This window comes from Giraffa tippelskirchi, chromosome 2 (assembly GCF_054371585.1).
Source record: "Giraffa tippelskirchi isolate mGirTip1 chromosome 2, T2T-mGirTip1v1.2.pri, whole genome shotgun sequence".
Lineage (NCBI taxonomy): Eukaryota > Metazoa > Chordata > Mammalia > Artiodactyla > Giraffidae > Giraffa > Giraffa tippelskirchi.
The window spans coordinates 33,046,088-33,063,671 of NC_137276.1; the positions used below are offsets into that span (position 1 = coordinate 33,046,088).

The window sequence follows — 17,584 nt, forward strand, 5'->3', positions numbered from 1 at the left end:
AAATACGTGTTAAGCAACTTCCATGTGACAGGCATATACAGAGTCTTAGGTAAAGATACAATGAAAATAAGACAGATATGGTCTCCATAATCACAGAATTTATAGTCTAGAGGGAAGACAGATGATTTTAAAAGCAATTACAATTCAGTGTGATGGGGAAGCACAAAGTTCTATGGAAGTACATAGCAACAGTATCTAATCTAATTTGAGGTGGAGAATGTGGAGGAAGTAGGGAATGGAAGACTTTCTAGATAGAGAATTGTTAAAATAGATACTTAAGGGTCCATGAGGTTGGGGGGGCAGTGTACATGGAATAAATTACTGATGGCACATAGTTACTCAATCTTCTCCAAGTTTTAGCCCTGCAACCCCATTCTAACTAGGATTAACTTTGTCAGGGGAGAGGAGTTAATCTGGAGATTGGTAGGTTTATGACAATAGAAAGCTAAGTACACCAAAACCTTTGACTGTGTGGATCACAACAAACTGTGGAAAATTCTTCAAGAGACGGGAATACCAGACCACCTGACCTGCCTCCTGAGAAATCTGTTTGCAGGTCAAGAAGCAACAGTTAGAACTGGACATGGAACAACAGGCTGGTTTCAAATTGGGAAAGGAGTACGTCAAGGCTGTATATTGTCACCCTGCTTATTTAACTTATATGCAGAGTATATCATGAGAAATGTTGGGCTGGATGAAACACAAGCTGGAATCAAGATTGCCAGGAGAAATATCAATAACCTCAGATATGCAGATGACACCACTCTTACGGCAGAAAGTGAAGAACTAAAGAGCCTCTTGATGAAAGTGAGAGAGGAGAGTGAAAAAGTTGGTTTAAAACTCAACATTCAGAAAACTAAGATCATGGCATCAGTCCCATCACTTCATGGCAAATAGATGGGGAAACAGTGGAAACAGTGAGAGACTTTATTTTTTTAGGGCTCCACAATCACTGTAGATGGTGACTGCAGCCATGAAATTAAAAGACACTTGTTCCTTGGAAGAAAAGCTATGACCAACCTAGACAGTATATTAAAAAGCAGAGACATTACTTTGCCAACAAAGGTCTGTCTAGTCAAAGCTATGGTTTTTCCAGTAGTCATGTATGGATGTGAGAGTTGGACTATAAAGAAAGCTGAGTGTCGAAGAATTGATGCTTTTGAACTGTGGTGTTGGAGAAGACTCTTGAGAGTCCCTTGGACTGCAAGGAGTTCCAACCACTCCATCCTAAAGGAAATCAATCCTGAATATTCATTGGAAGGACTGATGCTGAAGCTGAAACTCCGATACTTTGGCCACCTGATGGGAAGAACTGACTTATTTGAAAAGACCCTGATGCTGGAAAAGATTGAAGGCTAGAGGAGAAGGGGACGATAGAGGATGAGATGGTTGGATGGCATCACCAACTTGATGGACATGAGTTTGGGTAAACCCTGGGAGTTGGTGATGGACAGGGAGGCCTGTTGTGCTGCAGCCCATGGGGTCACAAAGAGTTGGACATGACTGAGCGACTGAACTGAGCTGAACTGAAGCTAAATAGATTTTCCATCACAATTTCCTTGTCTAGAAAAGATGCATTGGGCAGGTAGGTCTAAAATCTCTCTTTACTTTCTAAAATATAAGGATGTCCTGGATGTGGACAGGTCTATCCAGCCCTCACTGAGAACCACAGGGCTACGGACACTGATGATAAATCTTCCTCTACAGAATGACAACTGAAACCAAATCTCAACCTTAAAGAATGATGACTATTTTATTTTTTCTACCACTGATCAAGATAGTATTAAATCAAATAGTTGAGTTTTCCTTGAGCACTAATGAAATCTTATCACACTGAGAAATGCTGACCAGCATACCAAGTCTGGTCACTGACTCACAGGACCACTTTTTAGAACTCTTTAGGTGAGAGAGGATTTATTGCCCTCACATTGCCAATCAGTCAGCAAGTCTAGACAGTTGGCTGGGGATTCCTTTGCAATTTGGAGCTAAAAAAATTAAGTACCCTGACCTTTAAAATCTACCTAGTTTGTCAATGGCCATATCACCTTGAACACACCCAGTCTTATCTAAAATCTACCTAATCAAAAATTGATAAAAACAAATACATTTTTCCCTCCAAAGTTCCAAAAAAGAAAAGAAATCAAAGCAGACTGCACCTGTTATGCCCAAAGCCTTGATGGAATCATGGGGTCTCAGGTTTAAAAGGGGGCCCAGAGGTCATATAGTCTAACACCCAATCCACTGCTTAAAGTTACCCCACTCCCACACACCACACACAGGGTCCCCTTTCCACTTGGAAACCTCCTGTGATGACCGCCCAAGCCTGTTTGAGCCCATCAGGAAGGGACAGCTCTGGAGCAATGTAGATGTGATCCACTTTCTGTGGCTTCCTAAGTCTGTCCTGGTAGCCACACAGTGCAAGATTTTAAAAATTTGAAAAAGTTGGAAACAGAGTTGTTCTGTGAAACTTCAAGGAACAGAATAAGATGTTAGGTCATTTGAATGGTTTCTTTCTAAACTAAACATCTCCAGGTGCTTCAGCTGTACCACACATTCTTTGATTAACTCCAAAAATATTACTCGAGTGTTCTGTTTGATATTCACTGTGCTAGATATATAACGAGAAACAAAATATAGTCCTGGACCTAAAAGAACCTAATGACTAGTAGGGAGTCAGATAATAAATCAGAATGCAAACTGGTAAACACAAATATCCAAACATGGTAACTGCTGTGAAGGAAGATGGCAGACGCAGTGATAGGGAATCAGTATAGGGTAGGGAAACAACCTGAGTAGTCAGGGAAAGTCTCTCTGAGAGGGTGACATTCAATTTGAAACCTGGAGAGTTAGCAGGAACATTTGTTACTTTGTAGATGACCCAACAGCACTGGAGATGCTGAACACAAACATTAGGAGCTCAGGCAATTCGATCTATCTGACTTTAGGATGGATGGATATCTCCTGATGGTCCTCTCACACTCAGCTGTCTCCTTGTTCATCTCCTCACCCAGATCCCTTCTTTTCCTCTATTTTTTACTTGGGCAGAAAACAGGGAGCATTCACGATTTATTTACCCTTTTGCCTAACCACACATGCTGGAGATCATCCTTGATTCCTCCTCTTCACTCAACCCCTACAAAAAAAAAAACAACCAAACTCTAAATCCTATTTATTCTCTTTTAAATATCTCTCAAATATTTTTGCCCCTTTCTATTTACAAAGTTATAGCTCAGACTCTGCTCATCTCTTGCTTGTCCTAGAAAAAAGCCTCTAAGTAAGTCTCCTGAATTATTAATTTCATGGGGCCTTTTCAGTCTCCACCAGAAAACTGTTCTGAAATACCTTTGCTTAAATATTTTCATGGTTTTACATCATCAGCAAGAGAACCCGCAACAAGATCCTTCAAGGTTCAGCCACTAAATGGCTGTGTAACCTTGGACAACTCTTATCTCGTTTCTCAATCATGTAGGGCTGAACCAGAAAACCTGTTAGGTTCTCACCAGAGCTAACACTCTGGCAGAAACACAAGTCCTGGGAGCCCAGGGTCTAGTGATGAAGCAGTCTCTCCTAATCTTTCCTAACTTTAGGACTCCACCACTTTCAATCTCCCTGATGCTCAGAAATGTTCCCTTGCTTGACCGCAGACACCTGCTCTCTTCCCTGAAACTCCCCAAATAGTCTTGATATCAGTACCTTTGTACTTAATCTCTCTTATGACACTGAAATGTGGTCAGGTCTTCTAAGTCTTCGCTCTGTCTCTGTGTGTGTGTGTGTGAATGTGTGTGTGTGTGTGCTAGTTGCTCAGTCATATCTGACTCTGTGTGACCCTATGGACTGTAGCCCACAAGGCTCCTCTGTCTGTGGGTTTCTCCAGGCAACAATGCTGAAGTGGGTTGCCAGTTCCTTCTCCAAGGGATCTATCTTCTCAACCCAGGATCGAACCCACGTCACCCACACTGCAGGCAGATTCTTTACTGTCTGAGCCACCAGGGAAGCCCCCAAAATGTAATTCCTAGCCTGGCAGCATCAGCATCACCCAGGAGCTTGTTAGAAATGCCAAATCTCTGCTCCAACCTAGAACTACTGGATCAGAATTTGTATTTTAACAAGAACTCCAGAGAGTTTGAATGTATATTAAATTTGAAAAGGCCTGCTATAAATCACCAGCTCTGTCCTTATTGATTCTCCTAAACTGAAAGACAAATCTATTGAGATTCTAGAATCTCCAAAATTTATCCTATTGTTTCAACAGACCAATATAGTCTTGCCTAGTCTCCCTGCTCTTATACTCAATCCCTGGAAAAGGTCCTTTTGGCAAGACTACCATCATCACCTGCAGTTAGTACCCCCCTTGCCACCTCCTGCCCTCCCACCAACTCATGTCTCAGGAGCATTTCAGGATACTTCTCCTGAGCCTTGAGGTCCTTGTGCAGCTGCAAGCTGGGGCCTCAGAAACCAGCCCTGACAATTTCCCCTGAACCCATAGAGTCTTCAAGGACATTAGAGGCCCCAGTGTTTGGAGATACTAGCCCATCAGACCTCCTGAGTCCAGGAAGCCAGTCAAGTGCTTCCTAGAGGCCTAATCAGATTTGGTCCACCCAAGACTTCTGAAGCAGCCCCACCTGTTTCCTCTGGATGATATATTTATGTCCTCTGTCCAGTCCCGGGAGCTAATGGCTTCCCAAACCCATTAAGCCAAGGTGGAGAGTGTGTTGACCTTGGTGATGCTGAACTTCAGAAAGCAGAGGATAGAAATGGCCAACGCTCCCTAGAGGTCAGCAGAAGCATAATCACAGTCCCTCTCTTCAGAAGGTGGAAGGACAAAGCTTGAATCTTACAAACAGTGGAGGCCTGGACCTCCTACAGATGCAAGCAGGTTAGGCCAGTGTGCAGCCTGCTGCTTTCACTCCAGACCCCACAGTCTACTTGGGCTCTGAGGAAAGAACATTGTTTGCAGGGACATCATGGTCCACCAAGCAAACTGTATTATTCCCATGCAGCTGGCATTACTGGGGAAAGGGAAGCTATTCAGAACATACTGGGTGTTTACTCTGACCTGGATGTTGTGCTAAGCTCTTTATAGACATTCGGTTCAGTTCAGTTCAGTTCATTCACTCATTTACGTCCAATTCTTTGCGACCCCATGGACTGCAGCACGCCAGATTTTCTTGTCCATCACCAACACCTGAAGCTTGCTCAAACTCATGCCCATTGAGTTAGTGATGTTGTCCAACTATCTCATCCTCTGTTGTCCCCTTCTCCTCCTGCCTTCAATCTTTCCCAGGATCAAGGTCTTTTTTAATTAGTCAACTCTTCACATCAGGTGGCCAAAGTATTGGAGTTTCAACTTCAGCATCAGTCCTTCCAATGAACGTTCAGGACTGGTTTCCTTTAGGATTGACTGGTTGGATCTCCCTGCAATCCAAGGGAGTCTCGAGCGTCTTTTCCAACACCACAGTTCAAAAGTATCAATTCTTCATTGCTCAGCTTTCTTTATGGTCCAGTTCTCACATCCATACATAACTACTGGAAAAACCATAGCTTTGCTCATTTAATCTCTCATTGTGCTTGTGCTAAGTCACTTCAGTTGTGTCTGATTCTTTGTGACCCTCTGGATTGTAGCCTGCCAAGCTCTTCTGTCCATGGTATTCTCCAGACATGAATACTGGAGTGGGTTGCCATTTCCTCCTACAGGGGATCTTCCTGACCCAGGGATCAAACCCACGTCTCTTGTCTCTTGCATTGGTGGGTGGGTTCTTTACCACTAGCACCCTAATCTCTCATTAGTGCATTCAATAGAAATGGCTATCTTTGTTTCACAAATGAGGGAAATGTGTCTCAAGAACATTCAGTAACCTTTCCACTAAAAAAAATCCACCCCAGGCTTCCATTCCATTGTTCCTCCCTTTGACCCAAGTTAGGATGGTTACACTTTTCCAGGATATTTCTTATTTATTATCCTGAAAGCCCCAGAGCCTCTAATATTAAATTCAAGAAGCTACCTGCTTCTTGAACTTTCAGAGTTGAACAGCTTCCTGTATCTCTGAGTCTGAGGTCTGGCTAGAGAGGGAGAGTGGGAAGGGGAGATCAGTTGTGGTGCATCTGGAGTCTTCTGGGGTCACTGCAGAAGCTCCTCTGGTCACTCTGCAAACCTCCGAGAGGTCAGAAATGAACAGGCCTCTCTCCCTGTACCCTAGGGCTCTGATACCCAGGGGCTGTTGTCATGTCCCCAGAGGGCCACCTTCTCCTCCTCCATGGATGTCATGCAGGGAGGAGATCAGAGCAACAATAAAGGGAGGAGACCTCAAGGCAAAGGAAGGTACTTCGAAGATCGCTGGGTAAATGTCCACCACAGAAGCACAAAGCATGCATAACAACCCTTTCCTGAAACATGACTTGCTTTTGAGAATGAAATATAGCTTGCTTTTTCTCCTGTCCCGGTGTTCTTAGTGAAGCTAGCATTCATTTGATCTTTTGTCTCCCTGGTTACTTCTAATTGGTACCAGCAAAGCTGAACATGGGAAGAGCTGTATTCAACATCAGTTCTGACTCATGCAACTAAGAATAGAGGAATGAAACTTGGACTCAAAGGTATTTTAAAACCTAGAAAGTCCTGAAAGATCACCCAATCCAAACTTCTCATCTTAGGGACACTGGAGACTAGAGAGGCACAGTGAATGCCCGAGGTCATACAGACAGCTGATAACTGAGCCAGGACCCTTTCCCCCATTTCTGCACACCCACACACATTCACAGGGCCCTGTGAAAGGTGAATGATCATACAGTTCAGTTCAGTTCAGTCGCTCAGTCGTGTCCACAGTACACCAGGCCTCCCTGTCCATCACCAATTCCCTGAGTCCACCCAAACCCATGTCCATCGAGTCGGTGATGCCATCCAGCAATCTCATCCTCTGTCGTCCCCTTCTCCTCCTGCCCTCCATCCTTCCTAGCATCAGGGTCTTTTCCAATGAGTCAACTCTTCCCATGAGGTGGCCAAAGTATTGGAGTTTCAGCTTCAGCATCAGTCTTTCCAATAAACACCCACGACTGATCTCCTTTAGGATGGAGTGGTTGGATCTCCTTGCAGTCCAAGGGACTCTCAAGAGTCTTCTCCAACACCACAGTTCAAAAGCATCAATTCTTCGGCGCTCAGCTTTCTTTATAGTCCAACTCTCTCATACAGATAAAGGGAATTTCTAAGATGTTAAGGATTTAGATGCAAGTCACCACCCCGGTCAGTCTGGTAGAGGCTAGCTTTGGCCTCAGCCCCGCACACTAAGTCACATCCCTTTCTCCTCTGGATGTACCCAGAGGGACTGTCCCTCGCTGCCTCCCCCACAGCCTCGGTAGTTCTGCTTTCCATTCCTTCCCTGTGTCTGTCCCCACCACTGCAGCTAGACCACCCTCCTTCCTCTCTTCTTCCTGTGTCGTACTGCAAGTCTCCCCACTGGTTGCTTGCATCCCACTCTGCAAGAGGAGAACTGTGCAGGCCCCAGTGGCCCAGAGCACAGCCTCTAGAGTGAGATCAGGGCCAGAGTGGAGGAATGTGTGGACATGCAGTGCCCATCGCTTGGAGGTCACCAGGTCCACCCAGGGTCTCTGGCGCTCCGGAGGATACCCAAGCAAGAGACTACATCCACACCCTCTCCTTTACCCTTTCCCTCAAGCTCTCAACACAGAGTCCTTTACTGTCCTTTCAGCCATCTCTTCCCATTCCCAAGAATCCTCAGTCTGGTTCAGACTCTGTCTCATGACACCTTTGTATTAGTCATCAGTCGTGTCCGACTCTTTGTGACCTGTGGGACTGTAGCCCACGAGGCTCCTCTGTCCATGGGATTTTCCAGGCAAGCATACTGGAGTGGGCTGTCATCAAGGTTACTCAGACACCATCCTTGTCAGCCTCCGCCTCTCCACCTTGTCACTGGAAACTGCAGTACCCACTGAGGCTGGAGCATCCCCCTGGCTGGCAGCGAACCGAGCTTTGTTTACCTGTGATTCTCCAGTGCAGCTCATCCATTCTGTGCATGGCTGTGCCTTATGGATGCCCCTTCCTTCCACTGGCTAAGCTGTGCTACTGGGACTGACACCCAAGCCCCCATCTTGAGGGTGGAAGGAGGACACTCTCCTTTATCACCACTCTCCTTTAAAGCCTAGTTCCAGCCTGCCTTGGGCTCACAGTCTCGGTAACCTCTTGGCCCTCAATGAGTGCCCGTTTCTCCAAATTCCCCCAGCACCTGGAATTATGATTGGCTACTGGACATGCACCAGGAAATTTTATACCACCCCAGATTGTCCTCAGCCTGATCTGTGAAAGTTTCTCTAGACTCTCGGTCTTTTATTTCGTAGAGACTGGGCTCAGTGAGAAGATCTCAGCCTCTGGGGTTTTTAGGCCTGGGTCGGAATCCTGGCTTTGCCCCTTCATCACTGAACCTAGGAAAGTTTTGCAACTTCCTTGAGCCTCACATTCCTTATCTGGAGATAAGTATGTCTATCTCTCAGGTTATTGTGAGAATTATGTGTGTGTGTGTGTGTGTGTGCATGCTCAGTTGTGTCCAGCTCTTTGAGACCCAAAGGACTGTAGCTCAGCAGGCTCCTCTGTCCATGGAATTCTCCAGGTAAGAATACTGGAGTGGGTGGCCATTTTCTTCTCCAGAGAATCTTCCTGACCCAGGTATCAAACTCATGTTTCTTATGCCTCCTGCATTGGCAGGCAGATTCTTTACCACTGGCGGAGAGAGTGAGTGAAGTGAAAGTCACTCAGTCGTGTCTGACTCTTGGCAACCACATGGACTATACAATCCATGGAATTCTCCAGGCCAGAATACTGGAGGGGGTTGCCATTTCCTTCTTCAGGGGATCTTCCCAACCCAGGGATTGAACCCGGGTCTCCTGCATTCCAGGCAGATTCTTTAACATCTGAGCCACCAGGGAAGCCTGGGATTATGACACAGTAAATAGAGGCTAAACCCCAAACCAGTTGCATAACACAACAGAAAAGGCTTTCCCTGACAAGGAGGCCCAACCAACATCTCAGCTCCCTAGCAGGGGCTGCAACCCCGCACCATCTGGCCCATATTCAACTTGAACTTACCCTCCTGAAAATTTCACTCACTACATACTAGAGGGTTCTTGGATCCATTTCTTTGTGGTAACAATGCTGTGTGGTTACCATTAGAGTGAAATTGAATTGGTATCATTTTGAGGATTTATTAAGACAACAATGAGTAACATTAACATAGCATTTAATGTGGTCAGGCTTTGCAAAACATTTCACATATATTATATTACTTGATTCTCATAAAAACATGAGGCAGGTACTATTCTTATCCTTGTTTTACAGATAACGAAATTGAGCTTTAAAGCTTAAATTAAGGTACTGGTTCATTGCCAAGCAGGTAATAAAGAACAGAGCCAGGATTTGAACCCAGGGAGCTTGGGTCTAAAACCACCACCCACACACATTGGGAGTCTCCCTGAGATGCTGGAAAACCACCCACTACTTGGATCTAGTACTTTGGATTGCTATGCTTTTCAGTCTGGGCAATGGCTTGCTACGTATAACTTGATGAGTGTGTGATGCTGTGCCAGAAGACAGATGTAGCTGGGGGAAGGTGGGGCACCAAGCAAATAACCTCCACCTCCTGATGCTTTTCTCTGTTTTCTGCCTCGATGCACCACAATGCCTGGATTGGGCTATTCTTATTTCTCCTGGGTTTTATCTGAATGCTCAGTGGAGGGCCAGGCCGTTCACATGAGATTTCAGCTGCAGAAGCCAACACAGCCTGGCCTCCAATCCAGTCCCCACACTCACTAGCCGTGTGCCTCAGACAGGTTTTGCAACCTCTCTTAGCCTCAGTTGCCTTGACTATAAAACAGACAATAAGGCACCTACTACAGAGACTGTTTTGACGATAAACAAAGAAATACATTCATAATACTTCCCCTAGCACCCAGCACGTAGGAAGTATTCAATGATAGAATCTCTTATTACTATCCTCATTTTCACTCATTCGATTCATTTACTGGCTTATGCTTTTATTTCAATATTAGTGCAGAATTACAAATGCAAAATGGCATCCAGACCCAAAGATAAATAGGTCTTGCTTTTCAGTACAGAGAGACACTAAATTGTGTCTCTTAGGGCAGGATGAAGTACATGTCACAAGGTGCTGGCAGCATCTACGAGGTCATACCCATAACCCAGAGGGACTGGAGAGGACCCTGACCAGAGGGTTATAACCAGAGGGACTGCAGAGGACCTCATGGAGGAGGGATGACAAGGGTTTCCATGGAAGAAGGGAGATGGGCTGGGGGAGCAGCATGAGCAGAGCAGAGAACTATCAAAAGCCCAGGATGGAGGAGCAAGCTACCCGGCATTACTGTCAGTGAGCAAGGGAGGGACAGCAGGTACAGGTGTGTGAATGTGTTGACACAGAAGCTCAACTTTATCCTGTAGGGAGCCACTGATGATTCTTGAGGAAAGGGGCAGCATGAGCCAATTTCTATTTTAAGAAAATAACTAGAAACAGTTGGAAGGATGAATTGAAGAGGAAAGATCATAGAGACAGGAAAACTAGTTAGATGACAGCTACAGCTGCTTTTTCCACTAGCTGATTATCAAGTGGATCCTGGCTCCAGGGTTGACCAAGGCAAGGAAGTGTCTTATAAAAATATTTTATAAATGCTCCCGTTTTAAATGGCTGAAACAATAGCATCTTGCTGCTGTATGTTTTGACCTTTAGTTATCCTCAGACTTAAGGTATTAGAAACTTACTCCCCATTGGGCCAATATTGGCATATTGGGAAGAAGACTTGTTCACCTATTCTTCTAGAGTTTCTTGGCAACTTAGTGATCAGAATACACTGTCATTTGGTATAAGTCAGCCCGGAGAATAATTTCATAAGAATTATTTTCTGTTAATGTCAAAGTTTGATCCATTTGTAGAATGAAGCTCCCTCTTTGTGTCTTTCATGTTTTTCTCAAGAGAGAGTTGCTGTTGCTGTCATTTCTAAAAATGTGGTCGTTCTGATCCAAGACCTCCTTCCCGCCCTCATTTCATCTCTGTAATTCTTTTCCTTGTGCCTCTGTGGAACTGCCTAGAGCTGGAGTCAGTGGTCTCCTGTGGCAGAGGATAGAAATGGCAAGAAAAGTTTCTGTTGAGGTTCTGGGGGATTCAGGGACCATCCACCAAGTCCTCTAGCTGCAACTGCTGAGTGGGGCAGGAGGGGAGATGTGGCCCTCTATGGTGCAGTTATTGAAGCCACTCTACCATCTGAACCTGAGAGGATTTTATTCAGCCTCTAAGGTCAGTTTATGTGATGGGATTGATGCTAAGCTTCTCAAACTCTAAATGTGTTTTGGAGGAAAAGGGGTCAAATAGTCTCCCTGGCTGTCATAATCCAGGCCTATTTCATTCTTCAAGATCATAAGCTATTCAAGACCTGTCACATCCATTTTCACACCTGCTGTAGAGCCTGAGACCATGGCTGCACGCTGGAGACCAAGGACAGCAAGAGCAGCAGGGCGCTGAGGTTCAGAGCATGCACTTGGAAGTCAATCAACCTGCAGGGCTCAACTTCTGACTTTACCATTTACTACATGGTCTTGGGCAAATGGTTTATCTTCTCTAGGCCTCAGTTTCCTCATAAGGTTTTTGAGAAAGTGAAGTGAATATGAAGCTCTGATAGTGTTGCCCAGCATGTAGTAACACATCAGAAAAAAAATTTTTTTAATAAAAAAGTCAATGTTAGAGCCAGAGAGAATCTTGGAAGTGATCCCCTTTTAGAGATCCGGAATTTTATATTATAGATCTAAAAATTGAGGAGGTCCAGAGAAGTTAGAGCCTGGATGAGAATTTAGGTCTCTCTGACTCCCTGTCCAGGGCTCTTCCTACTACATCATCCACATATTGATTAAAAAAAAAAATGTGAGGAAGCAGGACAGTATGGATTGCTACTCCAAGGTCCCAAAAATGTCCCTTGACAAAGATGTTAAGGGTCAGAGTTACTGTTTCTCTGCCCTAGTGGGACTTTGACTAATACTTTGAAAATAAACTGTTTTTAGAAAAGGATTCAAAAGGAATGATGTGTGAGATGATTGTAATAACTGTCTCAGGCCTAGCAGATGGGACTATGTGGCCCAAGGGCAGGGCAGGCAGGTGCAGGGTGCTCGTGGACAGGGTCAAGCTGGCCGGCTAAAATTTATATTGTTCATTTTGCTTCCAACATGCCATTTCAGACAGCCCAGCCGATGAAGAGGAGCAGTGGTCAGATGACTTTGTGAGTATTTGCTCCTGGGATGAGAAGGGTACCATTTTCACCATGGCCCCTGGGAGGTCTTTATAAGGACTTGTTTCGGAATGAAATGCTGGTGGGTCAGCTGCCCATCACAGAGGGGAGGTAGCTGGGCTGGAAGGGCCACCAACAGGCAGGACAGCACTAGGCTGACTTGGGCCAGCACCACCTTGTGCTGAGCTAGGAGCTTTACACCTACCACCTTATGTAATCCTCACCACAGCCCTATGAGTCCGCATTCTTATCCCCATTTTCTACTGGTATTCAGAACCAAAAAAGATGTTAAAGTGTTTGAATATTTCTCAGTCAGTTGGCAAATGCTTTTGCCCTGAATTCCCCAGTGCCCCATCACTGCTTGGTCCCTGCCAGGAGCCCTAATCAAACCAGCAACTAAAGAGTGAATGCCTGGCACATCAGGGAGCCTCTGGGACACTCCTCAAGGTCATGGTCAGTACCTGAGCCATATTAGTGGTTAAACAGTTTGGACATCAGTCCTGCCCATTTTACAGGTGAAGAAACCAAGGCATGGAGAAGGTAAGCACTTGCGGTTCCAAAAGTCAAACCCAGATCTCAGAATCAAACCCAAGAGGCTTGCTATGACCAAGAGGATATGAACAGACTCGGAGGGCTTAAGGTTGAGAGGGCCCTCCCTGACCATGACGACACTGGAGTGGTGTGTCTGAATTAACTGTGAACCCCTTCAAGACTGCTCTGCAGCCCACAGGGGGCTGAGTCTTAAAGAGACAAGACATCCTAAGAACTCCTGGGCACAATGGTAATTCCTTATATATCATATTCCCACAGAAAGTTAATCTTCTCTAGTCTGTGAGCTTCATGTCTGGAAGGGATCCCAGAGGGCCTCCATTCAATCACGTGTCCCCTGTGAAAACTGAGGCCAAGAACATGAAAATGACTTGCTGACCATCTCAATTTCTCAGCGGCCCAGTAGAATGAGAACCCAGGACTCCTGTCCAGTGCCCAGAACTCAGCCTGAGCCCAGCTCCACACTGTTTACACCCACCTGGATTTTATTCAGAGTATTAGGAGACCGGAGTTCCTCCCTTTTCAACTGCAGAGAAAAGATTTTTATAAAGAAGGGAGGAGGTGGCCTCTGTGGGTCACTCAGAAGGGAGGCACGGATCCCTCAGAAGCGCTGCAGCTGCGCCCCCTGCTGGCCGCACCACCAGGTCACATCTGAAGCAAAGTTGAAGAAGCTGGACCAATTCACCAGGCAGCCAAGAAAACTGAGCTCGCTTGCTGGATGAAAAGAACACACATTGGGGACTTAGAAAACATAAAATAAAATAAAATCAGCCTGAAAAGGAGGGAATGACTTGTGTCTCAAAGTCAAACAACCAAAATGGAAGTACCAGCTATGGCGGTGGTTCAGTCGCTGTCTTGCGTCTGGCTCTGAGCGATCCCATGGACTGTAGCCCAGCAGGCTCCTTTGTCCATGGGATTTCCCAGGCAAGATTACTAGAGTGGGATGCCACCTCTTTCTCAGGGGGAACTTCCAGACCCAAGGATCAAACCCAAGTCTCCTGCATTGCAGGTGGATTTTTTACCTATTGAGTAGCCAGGGAAGCCCATCAGCTGTAACAAGGATTGACTGAATATTCACTCACAATCATTCATAATCCTTATTGGATTCCCTTTGTACACCGAATGAAATCCATACTTGTTGATAAAGCCTCCAGACCTGATGACATTTGACCCATGCAGACCTGTCCACCCTTCTCTGAACCCCCCTTCAGTGCTGTCACCCGGGATAGATATTTCATCCACTTGATTATTTATTTATTATTCACTATTTGTTTGTTGTTGGTCTCTCCTGCTAACATATAAACTCTGTGAGGCCAGGGACTATGCTCAGAGTCAAGCTGGTACAGAGTAGGTGAATAAATTCTGATTAAATGAATGAAGGAATGGTCAATTTGACAAGATTTTTGTCTGATGACACAGTCCCTCAGACTGTGTCAGAGTTCCCGTCAGACTGTCCAAAGTATTGCACTTCTTCAAGTACTGAATGAATTAATGAATTAACAAATGAATTTTGTCATAATTCAAAATCACTGCTGATGGTGATTGCAGCCATGAAATTAAAAGATGCTTACTCCTTGGAAGGAAGGTTATGACCAACCTAGAGAGCATATTTAAAAGCAGAGACATTACTCTGCCAACAAAGTTCCGTCTAGTCAAGGCTATGGTTTTTCCAGTGGTCATGTATGGATGTGGAGTTGGACAGTGAAGAAAGCTGAGTGCCACAGAATTGATGCTTTTGAATTGTGGTGTTGGAGAAGACTCTTGAGAGTCCCTTGGACTGCAATGAGATCCAACCAGTCCATCCTAAAGGAGATCAGTCCTGGGTGTTCATTGGAAGGACTGATTTGAAGTTGAAACTCCAAAACTTTGGCCACCTCATGTGAAGAGTTGACTCATTGGAAAAGACTCTAATGCTGGGAAGGATTGGGGGCAGGAGGAGAAGGGGACGACAGAGGATGAGATGGTCGGATGGCATCACCGACTCAATGGACATGGGTTTGTGTAAACTCCGGGAGTTAGTGATGGACAGGGAGGCCTGGCGTACTGCAATCACAGGGTCGCAAAGAGTCGGACACGACTGAGCGACTGAACTGAACTGAGAATAACTTAAGGGGGGAGGATTCTTTAAAACTCTCGGAAGTTTGAACAGATTCTCTTGTAATTCTCTTGATGAGAAGGCATTCAATGCATACTATGGTGCTTAAGTAGGAGAGGCTCGTGGTACATCTCCCACAGAAGAGACTTTCCAAATGAAAGGCCAGCTCAGGACTTCTGAGCAGCCATTCCCTCCTCCTCAGTCCCCCCAGAGCCCGGGCAGCATCAGTCCACTCATCCATTCCACATACATTGGGTGGGCACCTACCCTGTAGCAGGTCCTGTGCTGGGCCCTAGATTTACATCTCAGTCCGGTCTTCATGGGAGAAGGTAATGGCACCCCACTCCAGGATTCTTGCCTGGAAAATCCCATGGATGGAGGAGCCTGGTAGGCTGCAGTCCATGGGGTCTCGAAGAGTCGGACACGACTGAGCTACTTCACTTTCACTTTTCACTTTCATGCATTAGAGAAGGAAATGGCAACCCACTCCAGTGTTCTTGCCTGGAGAATCCCACGGATGGTGGAGCCTGGTGGGCTGCCATCTATGGGGTCGCACAGAGTCGGACACGACTGAAGCAACTTAGCAGCAGCAGCTGGTCTTCATGGGGGGCACAGTGTCTTCTGGTGGGCAGCCCAGTGTCGGAGGACGGCTGCTAGGAACAGCTGATATGGGGTCTCTCTTCCTATACCCTCTATGCCACCTCTGCCCACCTGGTCCTCTCAGTCAGACTGCTCTGCTGGAGGGGCAGCAAGGACTCCAGAATCCTCCCCAGTATGCACACCAATCCTCAGCCTCCAGGTAATTAAGTCCATGAAGCCCATCTCTGCTCCGTGAAAAAACTGAAACAAAGTGGGATGCCCACGCCATCCCCAGCTCAGGCACATGTGTCTGGCTGCCCACAGGTTCTTTCATTTTCTGAATGCCTATTACAGCAACTACTTCTCAGTATTCATACTGACATCACCTTGGAATGCCACAACAACAGCGATCAGGTCCTTGGCCTGGAAAGAGGGTCCTTGGCTAGGGAAGCCAGGGTCTTGCCCTGTTAAGCCTCCCCTCCAGCCCACCCTTTCACTCCTACTCTATCTCTCAGGTCCCCTGCCTGGGAATCATCACTGATTTCTCCAGATCACAGATTGCAGACTCCAAATTACTCAACTCCTCTGTGCCTCAGTTTCCTCAACTGTAAAATGGGATTAAAAAAATACTATCTCCTATGATTGTGGTGAGGGGTCAGCGAGCTATGCAGTGCATAGAAATGTTGGTTATAATAATAATCACTATTATCATTATTTTACTCAGTCTAATTTCATATTCCCATTTGCTATTTCTAACCTGAAGTGAAGTGAAGTGAAGTCGCTCAGTTGTATCCGACTCTTTGTGACCCCATGGACTGTAGCCCACCAGGCTCCTCCATTCGTGGGATTTCCCAGGCAAGAATACTGGAGTGGGCTGCCATTTCCTTCTCCAGGGGATCTTCCCCACCCAGGGATTGAACCCGGGTCTCCTGCATTGTAGGCAGATGCTTTACCGTCTGAGTCACCAGGGACGACCTAGGGTTTTGGAAAATCCCCCTACTGTAGTTTTCTTATGTGACCCTTCCTGGTTCCCCCACACCAGGGTTAAGAACAAGCACCCTCCCCTGGGCTCTTTCCTCCTTTTCGTCTCTCTCCCAGGCTCCTCCAGCAGCCTCAGGAAATCTTCAGCCTCCTTTCTCTTTCCTTCTCCCACTCCTCACCCTCCGTCTCTCCTCCATCTCCCTTCCAGCTGAGGAGGAAAGCACAGTGCTCACTCATTGACTCCTCTGCCTGTTCCCAACATCCTGAGCACCTATCATGGGCTGGGCCCATCACGGGCCCTGAGGATAGAGCTCTTTAGGAAACCCAATATCCACTTTAACCTTACACAATTGTCAGACAGGCCAAAAGGCAGGTGCATCATCGATTCAGTGGAAAATCGTGTTTGCATGCAGCATTGTGTCAGGCGGTATGTGGGAGCAGTGGGCACAGAGGTCAGAGGACCTCTTAAGTCCTGAATGAAAGATTTCCTGCACATGAGTATACTAATATATGTGTGCACTGCATACAGAAAAAAAAAATCGCACAAAACTCACAAGAAGCTAATAGCTCTATTTGCCTGTGCGGAGAGGAACTGAGCAGCTGGGAAGACCTTCCTCCTTGTGAACTGTGTAAACTTTGGGCTGGATCAACGTATTTTCAAGATGGACTTAAATAAAACGCATATTAAAAAAAGAAACAAAAAGAGGGGCTTCTCTGGTGGTCCAGTGGTCAAGACTCTAAGCTTCCTCCGCAGGGGGCATAGGTTCGATCCCTGGTCGGGGAACTAAGATCCTGCATGCCATGTTGTGTGGCCAAAAGAATAAACTTAAATAATAATAGTAAAAGTCTTAGTTGGCATAAGTGCCTCAAGATTTCAAAAAAGAAAGAAAGAAAGAGAATGGACTGAGTCACCTTGAAGTCCTGATCCCTGAAGCTTTCCAGCTCTGTTTAAAACAAACAAACCTCATCTCCTCAAAGGTGTCTGTGTTCCTGAGCTTCCTCTTACCCTCTCTTAATAAACTTACATTTTCCTCAACCATCAACATTATGGTTATTAAAACCTGTTTGGCTATTTTATTTTATTGGGTCCTT

General features: G+C 45.8%; 1 protein-coding gene and 2 long non-coding RNA genes across 4 annotated transcripts in view; 2 read left to right on the plus strand and 1 right to left on the minus strand.

The window, feature by feature from the left end:
* BLNK (B cell linker) overlaps nucleotides 1-17,584 on the plus strand; it is an 80,577-nt gene that overhangs the window by 28,954 nt on the left and 34,039 nt on the right. For both annotated transcript variants that reach the window (XM_081551154.1, XM_081551163.1), the window contains exon 4: nucleotides 12,239-12,279. In XM_081551154.1, coding sequence (XP_081407280.1) covers nucleotides 12,239-12,279 — 41 coding nt within the window. The remainder of the gene's footprint in view (nucleotides 1-12,238; nucleotides 12,280-17,584) is intronic.
* Nucleotides 10,019-17,584, minus strand: part of LOC145530245 (uncharacterized) — a 32,580-nt gene continuing 25,014 nt past the window's right edge. The window contains exons 2-3 of the long non-coding RNA XR_014071597.1: nucleotides 13,316-13,551; nucleotides 10,019-11,120 (exon numbers count right to left, since the gene is read on the minus strand). This is a non-coding gene — a long non-coding RNA (uncharacterized LOC145530245). The remainder of the gene's footprint in view (nucleotides 11,121-13,315; nucleotides 13,552-17,584) is intronic.
* LOC145530249 (uncharacterized) lies at nucleotides 13,839-17,386 on the plus strand. Its single transcript, XR_014071598.1, has 2 exons — nucleotides 13,839-15,261; nucleotides 16,382-17,386. It is a non-coding gene; the product is annotated as an uncharacterized LOC145530249 (long non-coding RNA).